This window comes from Calonectris borealis, chromosome 9 (genome assembly GCF_964195595.1).
Source record: "Calonectris borealis chromosome 9, bCalBor7.hap1.2, whole genome shotgun sequence".
Lineage (NCBI taxonomy): Eukaryota > Metazoa > Chordata > Aves > Procellariiformes > Procellariidae > Calonectris > Calonectris borealis.
In genome coordinates, this window is record NC_134320.1 from 11,948,539 (window position 1) to 11,971,628 (window position 23,090).

General features: G+C 38.6%; 1 protein-coding gene across 1 annotated transcript in view; it reads right to left on the reverse strand.

The window, feature by feature from the left end:
- Positions 1 to 2,618: 2,618 nt before the first annotated feature.
- The window catches only part of DNER (delta/notch like EGF repeat containing), a 142,784-nt gene continuing 122,312 nt past the window's right edge, over positions 2,619 to 23,090 (reverse strand). Inside the window, exons 9-13 of the mRNA XM_075157633.1 lie at positions 21,347 to 21,469; positions 17,943 to 18,056; positions 16,713 to 16,844; positions 10,657 to 10,903; positions 2,619 to 3,707 (exon numbers count right to left, since the gene is read on the reverse strand). Of these exons, the coding sequence (XP_075013734.1) occupies positions 3,596 to 3,707; positions 10,657 to 10,903; positions 16,713 to 16,844; positions 17,943 to 18,056; positions 21,347 to 21,469 (728 nt within the window). The 3' untranslated portion in view covers positions 2,619 to 3,595. The remainder of the gene's footprint in view (positions 3,708 to 10,656; positions 10,904 to 16,712; positions 16,845 to 17,942; positions 18,057 to 21,346; positions 21,470 to 23,090) is intronic.

Genomic DNA, 23,090 nt, shown 5'->3' on the forward strand with positions numbered 1-23,090 from the left:
TCCTCCTTCCGGCCCTTCTTGTAGATGGGCATCACATTGGCAAGCCTCCAGTCGTCCGGGACCTCCCCAGTTAACCAGGACTGCTGGTAAATGACGGAGAGCGGCTCAGCAAGCTCCTCCGCCAGCTCCCTCAGTACCCTCGGGTGGATCCCATCCGGCCCCATAGACTTGTGAACGTCCAGGTGGCACAGCAGGTCGATAACTTCTTCCTCTTGGATTATGGGGGGTTTATCCTGCCCGTCGTCCCTGTCTTCCAGCTCAGGGGGCTGAGTACCCTGAGGATAACTGCTCTGACTATTAAAGACTGAGGCAAAGAAGGCGTTGAGTACCTCAGCCTTATCCTCGTCCTTGGTGGCAACGTTCCCTCCCGCATCCAATAGAGGATGGAGATTCTCCTTGGCTCTCCTTTTGTCATTAATATACTTGTAAAAGCATTTTTTGTTGTCTCTCATGACAGTGGCCAGGTTGAGTTCTAGCTGGGCTTTTGCCTTTCTAATTTCCTCTCTGCAAAACCTAACGAGATCCCTGTAATCTTCTTGAGTTGCCTGTCCCTTCTTCCAGAGGTGATAAACTCTCCTTTTTTCCCTGAGTCCCAGCCAGAGCTCCCCGTTCAGCCAGGCCGGTCGCCTTCCCCGCCCGTTCTTCTTGCGGCACATGGGGACAGCCCGCTCCTGCGCCTTTAAGACTTCCTTCTTGAAGAACATCCAGCCTTCCTGGACCCCTTTGCCCTTCAGGACTGTCTCCCAAGGGACCCTCTCGACCAGTGTCCTGAGCAGGCCAAAGTCCGCCCGCCGGAAGTCCATGGTAGCGGTTTTGCTGGCCCCCCTCTTTACTTCACTAAGTATCGAGAATTCTACTATTTCATGGTTGCTAAGCCCAAGCCGGCCTCCGACCACCACATCTCCCACCAGTCCTTCTCTGTTTGTGAACAGGAGGTCAAGCGAGGCACCTCCCCTGGTGGGCTCGCTTACCAGTTGCGTCAGGAAGTTATCCTCCACACACTTCAGGAACCTCCTCGACTGTTTCCTCTCTGCCCTGTGGTATTTCCAGCAGACGTCCGGAAAGTTGAAGTCCCCCACGAGAACAAGGGCTAGCGACTGGGAGACTTCTGCCAGCCTCTGGTAGAATATTTCGTCTGCCTCCTCATCCTGGCTAGGTGGTCTATAACAGACTCCCAGCAGGATATCTGCCTTGTTGGCCTTCCCCCTCATCCTCACCCACAAGCACTCGACCTCGTCATCACTACCATTGAGCTCTAGACAGTCGAAGCGCTCCCTAACATAGGCGCTACCCTACCGCCTCTCCTTCCTCGCCTGTCCCTTCTGAAGAGCTTATAGCCATCCATTGCAGCACTCCAATCCTGAGACTCATCCCACAGGGTAAGAGAGAAAAGCCCAGGGTAGCAGATACAGAACGTCAGGAAAGGTATTCTGGATTTCTGAATGCATTTGGTGTTTCCGTAATTCAAACACAGCATGGTGTTACCAACCTGCATATTCACCATCCAGCCATTCCAAACAGTAAGAGAATCCTTTGAGCAGTGCTTCCCTTTAACAGTTCTACTAAAAGATGTTTTCATTTGCTTTCCTGTACAACATTTCAAATTTGGCCCTTATCTGCTGCATTTACTCTCTTTTGGTTTGTTTGGTTTGGGGGTTTGGGGTTTTTTTGTTGGGTTTTTTTGGTGGTGAACTAGAATGTAACCTCACAAAATACATTTTAGCAACTCTAACAACTTGATTTGCAATAATTTGTCTACCTCTTGTCAGCACTAATTGTGCAAGATGTGGAAAATAATTCAATTGCTATGACTGTAACCAGAAGCCGTAATAATAATGAAATTCAAAATTAAAAGTAACATACCAGATGCACTCTGCCCACCTAAGCAAGACAGTAAAACGAGTGGCAGCTTTTTTATCTTTATAATTCTTAATTACGTTTGACTTTAGTGGCTGCTCTGAGGTCTGGAGATGTCAGTGGTTGCAAGCAAAGGGAAGGACTGCCTGAGCCAATGGCTGTCCTCACACAGAGATGATCAAAGTTCCTGGTAACATCTTTTTTCAGTCTGGAAATGTTATTTATACGAAATATGAAGATTTGGAATACATTCCAAGATTTCTGAACATCAAGAGATCAACCGGCGCTTAGCCTTCAGTGCTTATCAGCCTGTAATATAACAGTACTGACTGGACATAGCACAGCACCGTGCAGCAGGATCTACAGGAGCTACAGCAATTTGCCTCTTACCATGCAGTCTCGGCTTCCCCAGTAGCAGGCCTCTTTGAAACACAAAGTCAGATCAAGCCTACTCACATAAACAGGCTGTTCTGTGACAAAACCTTACTCTTGCTATAACTTAGAGCCCAGATTTGCAGTCAGATCCACTCAGGAACAGGTTGTGGTGCATATGTCCTGGACCGCATCTCTACTCTGTTGCTGTATTTGTCTCACTTTTGAGAGATTACCTTGATAATAAAGCCCATTTTTTCCGTTTCAAATTAACAGCTGGAATATCTTCTTTTGGCATTCTTTATAGCACATTATATGCTCGTGTCCTTTCAAATTTATAGACAACGCTGCATTTTCAAATGAAGAAAAACAAAGAAACAGCTGCAATCTTCACTTGATAACATTTATTCAATATTTTCTGAAATAAGCAAGAATTTTAAGAAGCCCATAAGCAATCAAATACAGCCACAAAACCCCCATACTGATCCTAAATAAGAAGCACTATGAGAAATACACAATATTTCATGAAACAATACTGTACATCAACAACCTTTAGGAAACAAACAACTCAAACCATATGCTTAGTTTACTCACAATATAAAAAACTTTAACCTTTAAAGAAAAATATAGATTGAGTCCAATTGTAGGATCCAATCCCATGCCCACTGAAGTCAATGGAAGTTCTCTCATTGATTTCAATGTTTAAAGGATCATGCCCTTACTTTGCCTCAAGAGGCACTTTAATTATTGTACAAGGCCTAGCCTGAATACTATTACAAAAATGTCAAACATCAACTCAAGAGTATGTTTCAGCAACTTTCAGGAAATAATGGAGAAATAGGTTATCTATCCATGCATGGAATAAGGCAAAAGCTAATTCATTCAGATTAGGAATAATAATTTTTACTAGTTTCTTTTTCACAACACAAACATTTTAGACTTTTTTAATTAATGGATATATTATATATCATATTATGCTTCACGTTTTTCCTACCTCTACTGAGAAAGCTGGCACTGACATGTCATAAAGAACTCCTCATTAATTATTGTCTTCTGCTCTGTTACAACCACAAGAAACTCATCTGGGTTTAGTAGTAATAGTGTCTACCAAGAAAAAAGCACACACTATCATAAGCTTATAGTTTATAGAGCTCAAGGTACATTAAAATGTAATTCATGAAGTTCACAAATTCTGTTTTAAAATATTTTTCCAAACTAAAAGCTGCAGAAAATTGGTTCTTAAATATTCTACAGAAAATTCTGAAGCATCTAATGGTTTAAATTACTTATGCTTTCTTCTTAAAAATATTCAAATTAGGTTAGTAGCCCATCCTTTTGAAAAATAATCCAAAAAAGATACACTAGATTACAAATCTTTTGTCTTAATCAGTGTAACCAAAGGTTTGTCATCTGGGCTGTAATCTTCATAAGCAATGGGGGTTGCGTCATACATTGCAGGTCGGGATTTCTTGCCAAACCTGGAAACAAAAGAAAGCTTTTGGTGACAAGAGAAGTATGAATGAGTTAATGGCAACAACCCACTGAGTTATGGTATGCAGTCAGAAATAAACCCAGAGAGCCTAAATAAATTCTGAATTGTACTGCAACATGACAGAAGTACAGAAGGTTAAATATCTGGACTGTGACTTTTGAAATATATATATCAAATAAAAAAATAAAAAAATCTTCTTGCAAACAAGAAACAGATTCCATATTAAAGGCTACAGGAATTCTGCTGCGGAACTCAGGAGTATCAGAATATGGGAAGACTGTGGAAGGCGAGAGGGAAACTGATACAGTTTCAGCAAGGCCAGAATTTTATTTTAGAGCCTGCTCTAACAACCAATATTAAAGTCAGGTCATATATATTTACAAAAAGTACACAATAGACAATTATGTGACATTTGCATTTGGAAATGCAATAGTTGTGCACTGAATTGAGTTATAAGCTATAGATAAAGCATTTAAAAAACGAACTTGAAGTCTTCGGTCACCTGACATCCACTTGAGAAGCTCGTTTGAATTATCAACATGCTGCACGCTATTTGCAACACTAGCAAAATTAATGGCAGTTAGGATATTGCAATGCCACATACACATACTAGTCTAGCAAAGGTTCACAAGCAAGAGAATTGCATCAGCAGCGTGCTCCTCCTGGGCAAGCACCACTGCTAAGAACCAGGCTGTATCTGCCTGTGCAGAGAACCGCTGCGCCTGTAGCATTGTGGCCCCCGTGCTGGCATATCCAGAACTCCTTTAGGTGCCTTTGCACTGCATAGACAGTCTATCACCCTTCTGATCACTTATTAAGATACAAAAATAGTGCTAAAAATGCAGCTTGAAAGTGGAAAAATGACTAAAGGGTTCTGACTACAATTACAGGAGCTTTAAATAACAAAAAGGATCACAGGAAAATGGGGCAAAAAAGGTCAAGTCTGCTTTCCTTAAGGACCCGATGCAGAGAAAATATTAACACAGAAACAGAAAGACTTATTTATGTAGTGATCCACAGTAAGGATTCTTTTTATTCCCTTCTTATGTACCGTATTAAGTCTATACTAATTTAAGTTATGCACACTGGAAGGTGAGATTCAAAAAATTCAGATTTTGAGGACAATATTTAGACCAAACCAAAATTAACTTCATTTTCTTCCAAGATTTTTATGCAACTTCCTGACTGTTCCAATTTAATTCTTGACCATTTTCAGTGATCTAGAATTGTTGACAAAATTAAAATGGCTGGAAGCATTATGATCTCTATGGTGGAAATTTCATTTTTCAAAGTACTTCAGCTGTCAATAAGGCCACACTAGATACATTTCCATGCATGAATGTCTGCTTTCTTCTATAGTTTACTTTAATAAATACAGACAGGCCATGTTTGCTCATCAGCATCATGATGGATAAACCTGATTTTCTGTAAATGAGATAAAATTCCAAGAATTGAATGAAGGAATCAAGTTATGGCATCTTACTAAATCAGAGGCAGCAATGAATTCTGAATCACCCTTTTTCTCCATCACGTTCAAGGGTTTAAAGGAAATAGAGCTTTGCATAGATACAAACGATGATGAACATTCTCCAGTGATTTCAGTCAAATTTTGCCCCTTCTGACAGGTAGAGAACACATGGCTTATTGCACACGGTGAAGCAGTACAAAAATCTATTCTCTTCTGTAGGTCAGGGTTGACATGTGCCCCTAATTAGAAAACGCTGAGAAAAGACCACAGCACATGTGCTAGTTGTTTGTGGCCTGGCTGAGCCATCTAGCTGGTAGACCACATAGCTTTGATCAGGCGGTTCAGAAGCCAGTCCCTGCTTGTAACAGTAAACAGAGTTAACACAAACCTCAGAGGTCTCAAAACAGAATTGTTTTGAGGGAAGTCTTAGTTCAATGGGCGTGTATCTGGTAGGATTGCACAAGGATGCTATTTTATCATTTAATTGATGACATAAAAGAAAACACAAAACAATTACCAATACAATCTGCAAGAGACAATGATTCAAGGGGTAATAAACAGTGAAAAGATGCAGGTCCCTGCTACAGAGCATACTGGATCAATTAATAGGCTGCTTACAACGAAAGCACATACAAACAAATAAATAAAGATCTCTTCCAGTGCAACCAAATACAAGATTATTCATCTAACAAAGAGTATACACTGTGGGGAAATCTCAATCCTGGGAAGCACTGAATCTGGAAAAAGACGAGGGACATGATGGATAATCAGTTTAACATTAGCTTTAATGCCATACTGTGTCTGATGAACAACTATGTGCTTAAATCGGTAAACAAAGTGTATCAGTAGGACTAGGGAAGTTCTATGGCCTCTACATTTAGCATTGACATGTCCATTCATGAGTGATGACAATGTTCCAATGTGTATATCAGAGATACTTACCAGTGGCATAAGGATCATCACAAAGTCAAGTAAATGGCATGAGAATTAGAAAATATATTTTGCAATGAAACATTGAATAAGAGCGACCTATGTAACTTGACAAAGAGAGACCGAGGGTTCTGTGACAATTTTGGGGACAGTATATACTCAATGTAGGAATTCTTCTTGGCACAGGAAGCTCCACGTGTGCGTGCGTGTGTGCGTGACAGACACTGCAAATTCTACTTCACATATGGAATGGGGTTGCCCCTCCCGCTTCCTTAGAAGGACATTTCAAAAGATGGCTAACCATAGAGAGTCATTAACCTCAACAATTCCTTTCAAGTAGAAGACTTTTGAGAACATTGGATGGCTGAACCCCAAGGAAATGGTATCCTCCAACTTCTGTGGGATAGGCTGGAGTCCAGAGTTTCTTCAGAAGCAGAAGAAAGAAACTACATGTTGCTACTCTGTTCAAAAACAGCAACTGGTGTAAAGAGTCCACAAATAAAGTTTAAACAAGAGAAGGAAAATAGAGAGACCAGAATTAAAAAAAAAAAAGCATACCCCCAGGAGGAAGGGATTATTTTTGCCTCCACAGGAAGAGAATGAGAAGATTAATTTCCTCTGCATTATTCAGAGAAAAGGCCATTTGCGCAAGTGGTATTTTGTGTTCCTTAGTATAATTGAACTATAATCCCAGAGTTCCCACAAAGTTGAGACTCTGGCAGAGGATGTATATAAGCAATTGGCATGTGCTGTGGAGACCAGAATACTTCTGCATGTGATCATAGTAGGTCATAGTAGATCACAAAGAGGTAGCTGACTGAAACTCATCACTGAAACCTATGTCAGAAAATGGTAAGAAACGAGCATGTGCTGAAGCTCATCAGATTCAGGAAGCTTAGGACGTTGCAGTCTAACACAGCCGACTCGAACACAGGAACGTGGAGAATGTGCAGTGGAGAAAAGCTTACCCTGCTGTGACAAGGTGACTTAATCAGTCTGATGAACCAGACTCTCCAACCCACACATAGACAGAACAAGAGTCAGCACATGAAAGTAAAAATTAAAGAAACTACACCGTAAGTAGTGCATGAAGTCTAATGCTAATGATATCTAGACATACAAAAAATTTACAGCAGTAAAGTCTCTGTAACCAGGTATTTTGTGAACTCTGTGAATCCTTTTCTAAAGCAAACGATCCAGTTTCAACAACAGATCCTAGTTCCAATTCAATAAAGTCTTTCGGCGGCAGTAGCCAGTGGTCAACTATTTCATTACAGTGTTCTCTTCTGGATTTAAAATGTATAAGTTTTAACATAAAAGGAGTATTTATTTACTGTCTGCATAATGAATACTAAAGAGAGCTGTGCTTCACCTGGTTAGAAAACTATCTAGTTCTGATTTGCTCATCCTAAGAACATTCACTAGAAGCAGACATTTACTAGTAATGATCTTTGAGCACATTCGTTTTCTCTTACAGCAAGTACCTTGATTAGTAAAGATCAAATTATAAAAAACGATCAAGAAAAAGACCTGCTGAGAAACATGAACAAGTAATTTTAAAATAATTTACTGAATATGCATCCACACTCCTTGGACACCTACTGACTTTAACAGAAACCTCACATTAAAGAAAATAATCTACTAACTTTTTCCCACGCCTCCATTTTCCAAAATTACTAAGAAGTTTGGGTATCTAACTGGGAAAGGGAATGATTTTCAGAAAATGCTGAGAATCTATTATTTGAAAATAGATCTCTTAGGTACAGCAATTCTGAAAATTCAGACCTTGGTATTTTTAATATGCAGATTTAAGAGTTTATGCAAAAATAACTATAAAAGTTGTGCTCCTTTTCCTGGATTGAAATGACCAAAGCGATATTTTATATCTTCCTGAAACCAAAATAAACACAATAATCTTCACACTAAACCTCTGTGAATTACCTGACTTGGCAGCTCTATCTTGGATTTTTATAAGGCATCCATTCTCTGAGAGGCACAGAGAATTATTTGGAATGAAAACATTTATTTTCATTTGCATTAAGTAGAAACACTTTTCCCAAGACAGGGAAACCCTTTATTGACAGGTTCCAATAATGGCATTTTCAACTGCATAATATGGATCTGAAAAATCATCATGAATATATCCCAGTCTAAGCATTTCTTCAGAGGTTATTTAACCCTGATGAAAACTTGTTTTTCTAAACTTCTGCCTTCAGTAATAAACCTAGATTCATTCAGAGTAATCCCGACACTAGCAATAAAGACCTGACCTAGCCCAGCTTCCAAGATTTGGAAGGTTTCATGCAGGAAATCTTTTACCATTTCCATTACCTGCCCGTGAAACTGTAAAAGGCGGGGAAAATTCAGATTAAAAAGATCCTGCCTTGCTGGTACACTTTTCCTTGGTACCCTCAGATAGAAAGCTGCCAAATTTGCTTAAAGAAATAAGTAAGAAAACCCAGGTGTTTCACACTGTTCTTCAGGAGACCAATTCCAGTCCTCAGGGAAGTGCAAAGTACCACTTCAGCGAGTAGTAATGGAACAGGATTGACACATTTATCACCGCTGCAGCAGTGGGAGGGAGGCATTTAATTTGAAAGATTAACAGTATCATTTTGCACCTTGCTCTCCACCTTTGGAGATGTGTAGTACACAACAGTAGACGTTCAGAAGGCCAGATAATAAAAAACTATAAAGCTTTTTATGAGCCATAAAGCAACTCCCTCCTCTCCCAACACACTACTAAAGGCAAAAGGAGTTCTCAGGGGTGTGTGGTGTGGAGATGCTGAGCTCCTGCTGGAACAGATGCAAGGCTAAGTGGCAAAGGAGACTTCAAGGGAAGACTTAAAAGAACACTGATTTTATTGCAATGTTAAATCGAGGAGACACATCTTTCTTTTTAAAATATTTACTGACTAATATATTTTGACAATGAACAAATGTTTTATTGTAAATCTAGTTAGAACAGTTTAAAGAGCTACTGCCCAAAGCTGCGATGTGATTAACGGAGTCTGTGGGAACTCCTCATCCATTTCAGATAACTTTGACGACTTCAGCGGTGGTACAAATTAACCTATTTAATTTGCACTGAAACAGAACTGGAGTATTTGGAAAATGAATTACCAGCAATCACCAACCAATATGCAGCATTTTGCCATGTCAATGCACAGGAATGTGTCTCCCTCCATTCTTTTAAAAGCATTTTAATGGTAACACACATGAACACTCTTGTTGGAATTTGAAGTGATCTTGACAAATTGAAGAAATGGGAAAAAGAAACCACAAAAATGAAAGTTCTACTCTATTAAGAGAGATGTCAAATACAGAAGAAACAATACTGGCTAGGAAGCAAAATGGCACAGAGGATCTTGGGTTGAGGAAAAGGTCTAACAGGTCACAAAATTAAATCATCAGTTGCTAGTGTAATGCAAATTAAAAAAAAAAAAAAGCAAGCCGGTTTCATTTTCAGATGTATGAACAGGAATGCCATAAATAAGACGCAGGAGGTGATTATTCAGTTCATTTCGTCCAGGTAAAGCTTCAGCCGGAGCACTATTTCCAGCTTTAGGGACCACCCTTCAAACAAAAAGACAGACAATCTGGAGTGTGTCCCAGGGAGACAATAAAGAAGCTGACATGATGCAGGGGGAGGAGATACCGGAAGAATGGGTTAGGTTAGTCTAGGGAAGAAAAAGGTTGTTTTGCTTTGTTTGTTTTTATTATAAAAAAGAGGCGGGGAACACAACACCTGATGTACATGATTACTATAAAGGCAACAGTGATAAATTATTCTTCATGACAACCTGAAGAGCAGTAAGAAAGAAGCAGCCTAATTCATAGCAAAGAAAATCTAGGTTAGATTTTAGGAAAGCCCTTTCTAACTCTATTCAACTCCTTTGGAGGTTTTTAAACAATTGTTGGCAGGGAGCTAGGTATAATTAATGTTGTATCTGTGCAATGGCTTACACTTGATCTCTTGAATTCCTTACAGTCCTACTGCTGTATTATTCTGACACCCAATGCCCTGGCTTGAAAAAGCGCCATTAAAATTAAAAGTCAAAAAATTACTATCTCTAGGAAAGCAAGTAAGATCCTAATTTTGAGGCAAACAGGAGCACAAAAATGAGTGATTTGTAGAGAGTCTCACTAAATAATCCGGTAAATTAGTCACAAAAATCAACGTGCCTTTGCTACCTAATCAAATTACCTGTGTGTATCAGTTAAAGAGTATTTACATCCCAAACAGAAGATCTTACAGGCTAAGAGCTCTGCATCTGTCCCTCTTCACCAGTTACACCAAAGAAATTCAAAATAACTCCCTCTGTTTTCAAGGAGTTGTGCTGGTTTATCACACTTCAGATGAGAACAGAATAGGGATCAAAAAAAAAAAAAAAACCAAACAGCAAGCAATGCCTGTGATCCTGTTTTTTCACAGCAAAGCAGCCCAACTCTGCCGACAGCAGTTAGATGCACTACGCATGGACTGAAATTACGTATCGTAACAGATTTCTTTTAAATTACCATCCCCAGAACAAACCTGGCATGTCGGATAGAAGCAATTGCACTACTGAATTCACTGTCAATGCTTCTACAGTTGTAAAATTCTTCATAGGCTGGCCTGGAAGAGCCTTGATATTCGATGCGACTGATGCGACATATTCCCACAATCAGAATGATCAGCATCAGGACAAACGCTACGCAGAGAGCCCCAATTATGATGTACAGGGAGTGACGGGGCATATTTGTTAGACTCTCTGCCATGTGTCCAGACTTCCACTGCAGATCTGCCAATAAGAAATAAAAGATTGTCATTAATTAGCAATTTATATCCTTCCTGCTGAATAGAATTCTTTTATGATATTCTTTATGATACTTTCAATATTTCTGTGGAGACTTTTGAAGTTAGAGGGATATGTAATTTGAACCCTCCCAGGCTCTGTTATGGATTTGTCACCACGCCTAACATGCAACAAATTTGAAGAGCACTATCTTGATCATTCACCCATCTTATTTGTTGTCTTTTAAGGTCGTATAGGAACACTTATCTAGTTTGATCTCCTGTATAACCCAAATCATAGAAAGTCATCTAGTTATTCTTGCATTATGTTATAATACACTATAGGCTCTCTAAAGGCAGGCACTTTTTATGTACAAGCTTCTAGTAATCCATCAACTCTCTGTGCAGTTTGTTCTAATAGTTAGTGAGCCCTTCCACTAAAATGTGTGATTTAGTATGTATTAAACATGCTTGGGTTTTAATTTTAAACTCAGGCTTTTGTTATGCCTATCTCCACCAGACTGCAGAGACTTCAAAACCAGCATTTCAAGGACAAAAAGGACATCTCATAGGTGCTACAGTACTGAGCCCACTAGAGTCTTCTCTCAAGCATAATTTGAGAGGTCTCAAAGCAGACGTTAAAGTAAAGCCAATCTGGAAGAGGCTTCTTGTATTTGTATTCCAGACCTTCTTTATAAATATTCCTGATGCCCAAACTATTGTCTATCAACGCCAAACAAATTGTCTATCAATTGCCTATGTCCTCAGATGTGTTTTTCTCTAGCATGGGTCAGAGTATTTCTAATTAACCTGTACTTCCCTCTAGGGTTCATTTTTGGCAGTCGTTTAAGCCTATGGTCTCATAAATTATTTTAAACCAGGAACAGACTTGAATCATTCTGACTACAGAAATCTGACACTCTGCAGACGTTATTTCTTAAGTGATTGTTCCTTTTTCAAATGGACTTCTGCTTTGCACTGGTTTAGAAACTCCCTTTACTTGATCACAAACAGTCTGGAAACAGGGCTTCTATATTCTCAGAAGCCACCTCTCGAGGATGTTGATGATGGCAGATAACTGATTTGAGCACCTGAGCTGAAATCACAAGTTTAGTGGCATCTGTGGATATAATATACATCTATGGTAGAAATACAGGGGAATGTATAAGTACAGAAAAAAAAAATCCATTTTAGAGGAAGGTAGGGAGAAAGCCTGAAGCTGTAACATGTGGGATTCACCTGGGCAGAGTTTGAAGAAATGGTTGCTCTTTGTTTACAATAGTAAAGGTTGTCCCGGAGCACCTCTGAGCTTGGGCTTGCTTAGACCTTTGGTCCACAAATGCGAGCTGAGTTTACAGGACTGACTGCTTGTTTGTGTTATCTTCTCAGAGATCAGTAAAGTTTTGATCGGCCTGAATCATTCAGTGTTTTAATGTTTCTAAAGTGCTGTTACTGCAATTTGCCCAGTCGGGTTATGAGGGAGAGAATACAGCTGTGCTCTGTGCAGTTTGGGATGGGTTTCTATTTCTGTTCTGCAGCACATTCGTCACACATGGTGGTTTCTGTCAGGTTGTCAGAGTAGGCCAAATTCAGATCTAATGTGTGCAGATATATGACAAGACAGTTCTGATTTAGATTCCATGTCTTCCATCTCTGGATGATAAGGATGAGAGAAATTTCTTCCTTTCTTCCTCACTCGATAAAAATATGAAGATTTACAGCTTATGCTCCAAAGATTAGAAAGAACATATGACAGCTCAAAATCACAGCATTCTTAGTTGTCATAGTAATGTTCATAAAATTAATTAAGAATTAGATTTCAATGCACACCACACAGTCTGTACTAGAAATTCTTCATAATGTTAGTTTTCAAGTAACCACATGGTTTGGCTTATCTTGGAAATGACATTAATAATTACAAAAGTGGCAAAGGTAATGATAGTAACAAATAACCAGCAGAGAATTCATATGAGACATTTTGTAAGCATTTTTACAGTGAATGCTCCATTAACTTTTTAGGCAAATACATTTCATTTTGAAAGGAAGAATATCCTCTTTATAATTAAGACCACTTTAATCCTATTTAATTGGAATTGCTAACACTGGTAAGGACCATAAGATGATATAATAAATATCACAGTTCATCCAGGCAACATATATCTTGTCTAGTTTGTTGTATATACAGCACTTGAAAATTAAAGAGTACAGTTTGACAAGAAGATAACCCTGAAATCCTGTTAGGGTAGTCACTTCAAGCAGATAAAACAGCTGGTGAAAAAACGGGGAACTATTAATAGTAAATAGAGAGTTGTTCTACAAAAAAGACTAAGTACCAACAGCCTCCTTCATGGCTAGTAACAGAAAATCACAAAAGATGAAATGTGATCTATTTAGTCAAATGACTCCTGAACATCAGCTTGTCCCCCTCTTGAGAAGCCTGAAGCCTGGCTTCATCATGTCTTTTTCTAGCGTTCTGAGGGATGGTCCAATACAAAGAAAGTCAGTATGCAGTGTTTAAATTTAATTTCCAATACATTATTAACCATTATGTACCAATTGCTGAAACAATATGATAAATAGGACAAGGAGATATGGAAAGATTAACTGAAGCAGATTTATTAATAGATTCAGTCTTTAGAGCTGAACAGAAATCCACTGCACCATTGACTTCAGCTCCAGTGAGATCCGAAGTGCTGCACCTGTTTATAAAAGAGCTGGATATGGCCTTTCTAGATGTGATTAGAATTGGGTTCACATCAGTTGGTCAACTCGTAGCTCAGGGAAAGACAGTGAGCACAAAGGTCTTCCCATGGATACATAGTTCTGTGGAAAAAAATCAGCAGATCAAAATGCTTTTAAATCCTTTCTGCAAAGTGATTTCTTCAAAACCCAATCCCTCTCTATTTGCCTAATCCTTTATATACCTGTTAAAATCCAAGCGCTTTAGGAAAGCTTCCACAGCTTTGTGTGTAAGCCACTGCACAGGTTAGAGAGGCTGCATGTCCATACTTACACCTGACTATTGTGAAGTATCATGGTGTCCCATAACAACACATCATTTTACTTTGATGCTGTGTCAAAGTGACTTTAATAGCAAGGGAACATCAGACATTTGCTGATGTTAAGCTGATTGAAGAAACTATTTGGTAACTCTCAAATTTTAAACTTAATTGTTCTTTAAAATGTATCTTTATGTGACTATGAAAAATTTTTTTTCCTGTTTTCGTTCCTTTAAGACCAATCCAAACCAGAATTTTCTAGATTGCATTTTTTTATATCTCCTATATTATTATTATTACATATATACACTCTATTAGCTATCCTGATTTATTGATATAAAACACAGTAATTTCAACCTCTTCAATTGAGAACAATTGCCATGAACAATACTATATGATTTATTCTCTAAATGTTGAGATGGAAGGAAAAGGTCTAATATTTCTGGTTGAGAATCAGCCTTGCAGTGTTATCAATGCCAGCTAACACTCAGATAATTCCCTGCCTCCTGTCACAGCAGTCACAAGATAAAAGAAAAAATCAGTCAGTAAAAGGCTTAAAACAACAACAACAAAATGCTGTTGCTTCTTCCCATCATTTTAACTTACACAGTTTGCAAGTGTGTAATACAAGCAGAATATCCAAGTTCTTGAGCAGCAGGCAAGGCCACTGCAGTTCAACTACAAACAGATGCTACGTGTAGAGAAATATGCACTAAGCAGAGACAATCCCCTTGCTCCAAAGAACAAAGTTGAAGCAGAATTTTATCCAATGTCTCTCTCTTGTACACTTACAAATGAGGTCAGAAAGGAGTTAATATTGACCAACCACAGATGTATGCTTGAGCCTACCTGTCAGATATAGTAGTGCTTAGGTGTATGTGTCCCTCACAGGGGAAGGCAGGAATAATGGAGTAGCTGGACAGTAGAGAAGGCTCTTTCCACTCTCTGTTCTGCTTCTCTCATTTTCCCATGTGTTTATATGCACCTCAGTATGTATCTGTGGTGCAAACAGCCAAACTCTTAGTGACCAGAGCACGACAGCCAAAGGAGGACTCCAGAACAAGCATCACTGATTTCATACAGCACATCTGCAGGGCTCAGAAAGCATGTTTCCCTTTGGCAGCTATTAATTCCATAACGTAACAGAAATGCAATTGTTACTACATCGAGGTACTCCAGGAAGTATGTTTCCAGGATGATTATTGCTTTCTCCAGGAACTAAACTCCTCTGTCTGTCAGCCGACTACTTATTAGCCTAGGCAGGCAGAATTACACTGCCTTGCTGATCAACTTGGACATGCATGTTTCAGGTATCACTAACAAGAGCCTTGTCAGTAAAAGCTCATCTGAGCACCTTTTAGCATGAGGAATATGGCATACAGATAGCACACAACATCGTGCTTCCCAGCGTGACGATGGTTCTGTACCACACAGGGAGGTGTGTGTGCCATTCAGAGACAACAAAAAGGCAGTGCTGTCACCATCTCTGGACTAGCTAGCAATGCTCTTCTGCAGTCTTTGCTTTCAACAGAAAGCACTGAAACTGAATTCACAACCAACACAGGGAGAGAAGGTCAAAAACTTGTCAAGATAAAACTTTTGTGTCAGTCCAGGTGTGAACAGAGTTGTCTTCTGGGTTGAAGTAAGGACTAACGTCAAGAATAGAAATCAACTTAAAAAGCAGTTGATGTGTTTAAGTAAAGTTTAAGTAAAAGAGTATAAAAGAGAGAAGCTTCATATGGTCCTTGTGTAAATGAGATATAGAAAACATTTTTTATTCCAGCCTTTGTGTAGGTATTTTCTCATGAATGTAAAATAGGATCTTTCTGAGTCCCTTTTTCTGTTTATTTTTTAATCTATCACCTATCCCTGCAACATTGGCTGTGCTAAGTGGTCTAAATCCCCTCACATAAACTTGTGTATCTGTATAATGACTTAAAGGGATCTATGACCACAGTACCTGAGCATTCAAGCAGTTAAATACACAGCTAAACCCCCTAGTAAAGACAACATCTGTAGCCCAAGAACAAGACATCAGGGAAATACAAAGCAGCTCCATGAGCAGCAGAACCAATGAAGCCTAATTTCCATTTTAACTATTCCACAGTTGGGCTTCATACCTTCTTCCTCTCCTGGACTCTCTACTGCTCCAAAAGGGTGCACTTACACCAAAGCTCTTCTCTATGCTAAGAAGCGAGATCACACTGAAGCTGTTCCTTCACTAGACCCACCAATGGAACCTTTCTAAGTCTTACTAAATGCTTAGGAAATACTTTGTTTTCAAGACCTTTACCTTTCTAACAAATTTGGTGGAAATCAGCCTGTGGTTGGAAAAGTTATTCCTGAACAAGTTGGTAAATGCATGCACACGCAAGTCACAGCACAGTTACACAGGACTTGTTTCCTTAGGTAAGCGAGTTCAAAATTGTTTTGCTGAAACATCACTAGAACTGCAGGTGCTCAGAAGTCAATACAAGTCTCTTAGGACCGTGCTTATAGCGCTATGGAAGTACACTTTACCCAAGGTAAGTATGAAAGTAAGCTCTGAAGTGTAAGTGCAATTAAAAGGCAAAGTGCTTAGTGCCCAGCTGTGAGATAGCCCAACACATCTCAAAGTAGGGTGCCCAGAAACAGAATTTTCTAACTTTCATAGCCACTTTTGAAATGTTATGGCCTAAAATAAAATGCATTTAACAGAATTTTGATAATGTACAGATGATTCAGAGTATTTGTGCAGATAGGTATTTAGAGACAAATATGAATTTCTTTATTATAATGTATCATTTTTAGAAATTTTTAGAAAACTACAAAACTTACGTATTTCGCAGTTTGCACCGACCCATCCATGTGGACAGTGGCAGATGTAACCACCAGGCTGGTCTATGCAAGTCCCAGCATGGTGACATGGGTTGCTGTCACAGTCATTTACATCAGTTTCACATTCTTCACCTTACATCGGGAAAAAAAAACAACAAAAAACAAACTTCTATATAGCAGGTGCCTCGTGTAGCAGGTACCTCATCAGTCATTTAATTTTTCTCTAGCTGCAAAACACCTTATAGCTCAATAGTATCTTTATTCTCAGAACATCAAAAGTATTCTATAACTGTTCAACTCTTTCAAGAAGTCAGTCTCACGTAGTTTCCTTCCTCCAAGAGGAAATATTATCCTCATTCAACCAAAGTTGTGAAAACAAAGTCTGAGGGCTAAGTGACTTGACTAACCTCACCCAGATTATGTGTGTCTCATTTCAATGTAAGTTCCATCCCAAGAAAATGTGGTATAACAATTTATCATGTATATTCTGAAGTGCTATAAAATAATGTAGATAATCGGTGCCTCTGAGAAACAGCCACTGTACAACGGAAAGCTAATTCTTTTCCAAAAAAGCCCTTTAATTAACACAGATCAAAAAGCACGATTTGATCTACAAACCATGAATGGGTTTATCTATTACTATCACATTGGATATTACAACGTCAGGTTGTGAATTATCTTGACAGCAGATATTTGGATTACACCAATCATGTCAGTTTAAAAAGAAGGCCAAAGGATTAAATGGGCTGCTTGCCATTAGTCTGAAAGTGTAAATTGATTCATAACAAGCACTTTAGGGCTTTTAGCAATTGCATATTAAGGTAACGGAATAAGTTGTTTCTTCAGCTCGCAGTAACTAAGGTCAATGTTAAAACATTTTTCAGTTTTAACAGTGTCCAATTAGTATATTGGCTTACCTGGAAGTCTTCGAACTGTTATTTTTAAAATGCAATCTAGTTTCAAGCAGTAAGGTCATAAGGCATGTTAAACAGCTGTTAGCTTATTGAATTCTCTTTAGTAACAGGCTTTTTTTGCTGCAAAATTTTTAAAGTTCAAAACAGTTGCAAGTAATATCAAGAATTTTTCATTCTCACTAGACTGATTACAATTCAGCAAAGTCCAAATTAATTTGTTTCCTTGAAGGGACACAGTCTTACTTGGTATTTGTCTTCTTTTGGACACAGTGAACGCTGACAACTAGATGTTCTGTGTAACGTAAAAATTACTTGCCTGTATATCCAGGTGCACAAATACATGTAGCATTTAGACCTTCACTGTCACAAGTGCCACCGTTCTGACAGTTGATGTTTACACAAGGATCTTTGTATAATTCACAGTGCCTTCCTGAAAAGGTAAATTAGTAATTGCCATTAACATGACCTATACTGACAGCATGAAGTCAGTACATGCGACGACTTAACTTCACGTGGATGAGCACAATGATGTGCAGCCTCCAAGCCTGTCCTATTAGGCTAATGCCAGAAGACTAAAGCCATATATTTTATGGTGGCTAAACTTTTTACTCACATGCCTCCTCTCTGCTCTTCCCACCCACTGAGGCTTTGGGATAAGAGAGGTAGGGCAATTTCTGCTAACAAGAACTGCTGGAGTGTCTATGAAAAACCAATGGTATAATAAAGCACAATCTGATCAGCTATCTAATATTCTTTAATAAAATGTAAACAATAATTGTCTTCAGTAAGAATTTTATGTAATAACTTCTTAAATAATATACATAAGCATTCTGATGCCTCTCATTGACTTTTGCAGGAAAATGAGGAGTATAACTAAGGCAATAAAAAGAGAAAGTAATTTATTCAAACATATAGCTAAAAGTAAATAATTGGGCTGCTCAACTTCATGCCACTACCTTCGCTCTTTCATTCTCAGGTGTAGGCTATATGAATTCAGCAGCTTGGCCTTGCAGGAGACAGTGCAAGCCGTACCTGGCATACAGAACATAAAGCACAGCAGATTCCCACCTGTGGATGGGGAGAGAGGCTCTACTGCCACTGCTACATGCATCATTTTCTCTGGATCTACTTTTCAGATAAAACTAGAAAAATCAATACATGAATGATCTAATCAGTGCATGGATGGTACTGAAACACGAAAAAAATAAATGTACATATGTGAATAATGAACGATTGGTGGGACTTCATTTATAATGTATCTACTACAGTGAAATTAGCTTGCATTTAAAATACCTGCTGAAATTTATCCATTAGGGTAAGTTTTAAGTCTAAAACTAAGTCTTATTACCATTCTTTGCTTGGGAATGAATCCAAAGTGACCACTTAGCTAAAATCCTAAGTTATTTTCAAGTTTTCCCGTTCTTATACTTTTTACAAGAATTTCAGCAAACTGAAGAGCAGGACAGATTCTAAGTGCTTCCAAGTGATAACACTGACAAACACATTTTTCACTTTTTAAGGTGGTTCATGTTTCTAAATCCTTACTGCCCTGCAAACTGTAAAGATGCATAGTCAATAGAAGCATAAACTCATATTGTTTATTATGTATAAAAACTGCAATACAGCTTTGGCATCAGGAAAATGTTTCTAATCATGAGGTAGTGAATGACAGTGAAGGAATTATGTTGCTTGTGGAGATTACAGAACCCTCAAGAAGCTGGAGGACGAGAAGAGGTTAGACACATACATGTGAAAAGTGGACATGCAGCCGAGCCTGCCTTACTCCTTCCCAACCTCTTTCATGAATACTGTTGTGTTGCACTGGAACTGGGCAGTTTGCAAATTTGAATTTGGAGAGTTTGAGATGCAGAACTATACAGAGGTAAAGTTAGTGAGAAAATAGAGTCTTTAGAGAAAAGAATATGAGAAAGAAAAATCAATACAAAAAAGGAAGAAATTGGACACATATCAAATGTAAATACACAAGCAAATTTATTTCATGAGTGAACGATTAAAAGGAACGAACTTAGTTCTCTAGTGTTCAACACTGCGGTAATGTACAGCAATGCAAGCTTACATGAATTATATAAAAACAATCATCTCAAGTTAATAGTGATAATTAAAGAAATATATGAGAGCAACTTGTTTTAAATAAATATCTATTTTATATATATACATATACACACACACACACGTACTCACTCACTACAGACCCGCTGAAATAATTTGGCCAGTCTGTCAGCAGCGAAAAGGCAGAGCACTCCCGTTCGAGCACCCTGCAGCTAAGCAGCAGCAGCCAGCGGAGCCAGAAGCCCCGGGGAGGGGCTGGCACACACTTCAGCCCAGAGCAGCGGTAACAGCTCTTCTCTTTGCCAGCCGGGGGGAGGGAGGCAGAAGGGGGGACTGTAGGGGGGGGGGTTGGGTTGGTGGGGGTAAAACTGAGGTCTCTAACGGCCCACATAGGAACGTGAGCTGGGTGCCCCAGTCTATTCATTAGTGTCACTGAATACCTTAAGTACTGGAATGAAGAAAGCTCAGTAATCAGCAAAAACTGCTTACAGGACCAGGTCCCTGCTTTCATTTAAAGCAAAGTATGCGGCGCACACAGTGCTTTCAGCTGCATGTACAGGTCGGATGAGAACAGAACATGAAGTCATAACGTTATGTTTAAGTGCTCTTTAAACTGTCGTGAAAAGCTGAGGGTCATTTCCTCACTAAGCCTCTAAAATGATGAATTCTGTATCTATTGTCAAAGAGCAGTGCAATCATCAGCATGAAATACATATTTAGCCTCAAGCAGCTGTTAAGTGAGCATTACTTATCAACACAGAGAAGGATTGATACGCTTAATGAGAAAATGCCGGGGTAATGTTCCTTAAAACATAGTCATTCTATGTAATATATATTTTTTTTTTTTTTAATACTAATAACATACAAAATTACATTCAGAATGTCTCACAGCATGATTCGAAAGAGAATACACAAAAAAAGTATCATTTTAGCCCTCCACAGAGGGACATGTTGCAGACAGCTGATATGTGCTGCTCTGTGTAAAGCTGATTTTGTATAGCAAAACACATACTTTTCTGCTCTAGCTTATAAATTTCTTAAGAAATGCCGAAGACCAATTCCATTCAAACACATCTAGGAATAGCTGCAGTTAACACGGGAAAGCAGTCACAGACCTACTACTGTCTCTGGGCTTTATGGTCTTCTAAATGAAGAATCAACATGAACTTTCATTTTCAACTTCCATTTTTACTCCTTTGTGCTAACATGTTTCAAATACTAATCTTTTATTACTATGTTTTTAACTCATTTCACTGGAGGAAAACAAATAATTTGGAAAGCCCTCCATGTAATGGCTCCTAACAACAACTGATGAAAATTTTTATTTAATAGTTACGTTTTCTTTTAAAAACCCACCACTTTCTAACATATCTTAAAAACAGCAGAAAAAAATACACCTGAGAAGAACAGAGAGAAGCCATTTGTCCCCAGACAAGGACATACATTTCTCACAGACCAGCTAAATCTGAACTACTCATTTGAATAAAGATTATGGGATCAGGATCTACATTGACGTTTGTTTCCGTTAATTTTAGATGTGGGATTTATTTCTGCTCAGTGGAGGATATTGTATATCTCTGTTTGTAACAGAACCTACCATAAAAAAATACATAGAACAATTCAAAAAACAAGAGGCAAAACTGCTCCTACCTTCATATTCAGCAAGGCACAGGCATTCATAGCTATTGATGAGGTCTCTGCAGGTGGCTCCGTTCTGGCAGGGCACAGAAAGGCATTCGTTATATTCCTCTTCACAGTAAAGGCCATGGTAACCTAAATCACACAAAGAGGAAATAAAACAAGCTATGAAACACTCCCCAGTAAAAATTAACAATTAAGCAACTATAGATTGTGGGCAGATGCTTGCTAATTGAAACATAGCGTGCAGACAGATACATGTTAAGACATCAATTTTAAGGACATCTGCTCCCCAGGTGAAATTACAAAAAAAATCCTGGAAGCACAATGTTCTGAGAGAAGCCCCAGCCACTGCCCCTGCGATAAACCACAGCGAGGTCGTAGACAGAGAGGCTGGTGATCAAGCTCCCTATGAACAATGCGAATAAGCACACTCTGATTGTAAAAAGGAATAAACTAATATCGACATATCTCCTAGCTTTCTTGGATCCTTGCATCAAAGCCACCTTTCATCAAAGCGGTGATAATTGTATAACAGTAGCTAGAATGATAATGTATTTTAATTTTAATGCTGTACAATGTCAAAACACTGCAGAAGCATTAAGATACTTAATTTTTACAGTATTCCCAAGCCGTAGGCAGGTATTATGGTCTGATTATGCAGACAAAGAAAGTAGGAGCACAGAAAAGTATGGCCATATGCTAATGGCCACTGAGTCATTTGTATCATGAGGTAAGAAATAAGGAGTTAATCCACTTGAAATAGCACTTTTCTCATTATTTAGTGTGTCATACGATCATCAGTCTTAACAGTAGTTGAAACGACTTTCTAGATATAGTTTATCAGATCAAAGTACTCATATTAAGTAACAGCATAAACTAGTATAGTGTAACAGTGGAAATAAACTAGCTGTAATTCTAAAATATGTTTGCCTGATTATATTGGTTGCTTAGTATTAAATACGAAGAATTATAAGCCTGGTCATTTTGAAGACTATTACATTTGATATGAAGAAGCTTATTTAATTCCTCTTCAATAGACCCAGGTTATATTTTTGTTAATGAAAAGCTTCCTCTCTTCTTTTTTTTTTTTTTTCTTTCTTCTTTCTTTTTCTTTTTTCTTTTTTAAGGTAGGGGCTTTCAAACTCCAGAAACAATGTCTAAATTTATAGGCAATTAATACATCAACAAGAAAAAAAAGAAAATAGATTGGTCATAATGTTTAGTAAGAAATAATGCATTTAAATGCACCATAAGCACTGCTTTCTCCCTGACGGACAAGCATCAGCACAGAAGAATTGTCAAACTGCTCATGTGTTTGACCAATGTATGGGGCAATTTGCTCGAGTCTTTCTAAATAGTCGCCCCCTTCTTTGGGGGCACAGGGAGTGCTTCATAATTAGCCAAATTACCGTTAGGGGAAGGTTCAGAATTTAATATATTAAACAAAATATGTTCTTACCCTTTTGAAAGTACAAATACAAATAGTACAACTATTTCTACTAAAACATGCATCTTTCATAATGTTTACCCCCTCCCTGGAAATTACAGCAAATAATTGAGTGACCAGAATTTCGCATTTTCTACATCTCTTCAGCTGTTACCTATGTGCTGCTAATAACTGCAAGTCAGAGCATCTGACTCGGGGCACCACACAACCTACCTCCCTCTCAAGCACCACACAGTTAACATCAATTGAATTGACTGGATAATTAACACAAATCACTGCTTTGGATGTTTTAGTAAATGGTTTGGC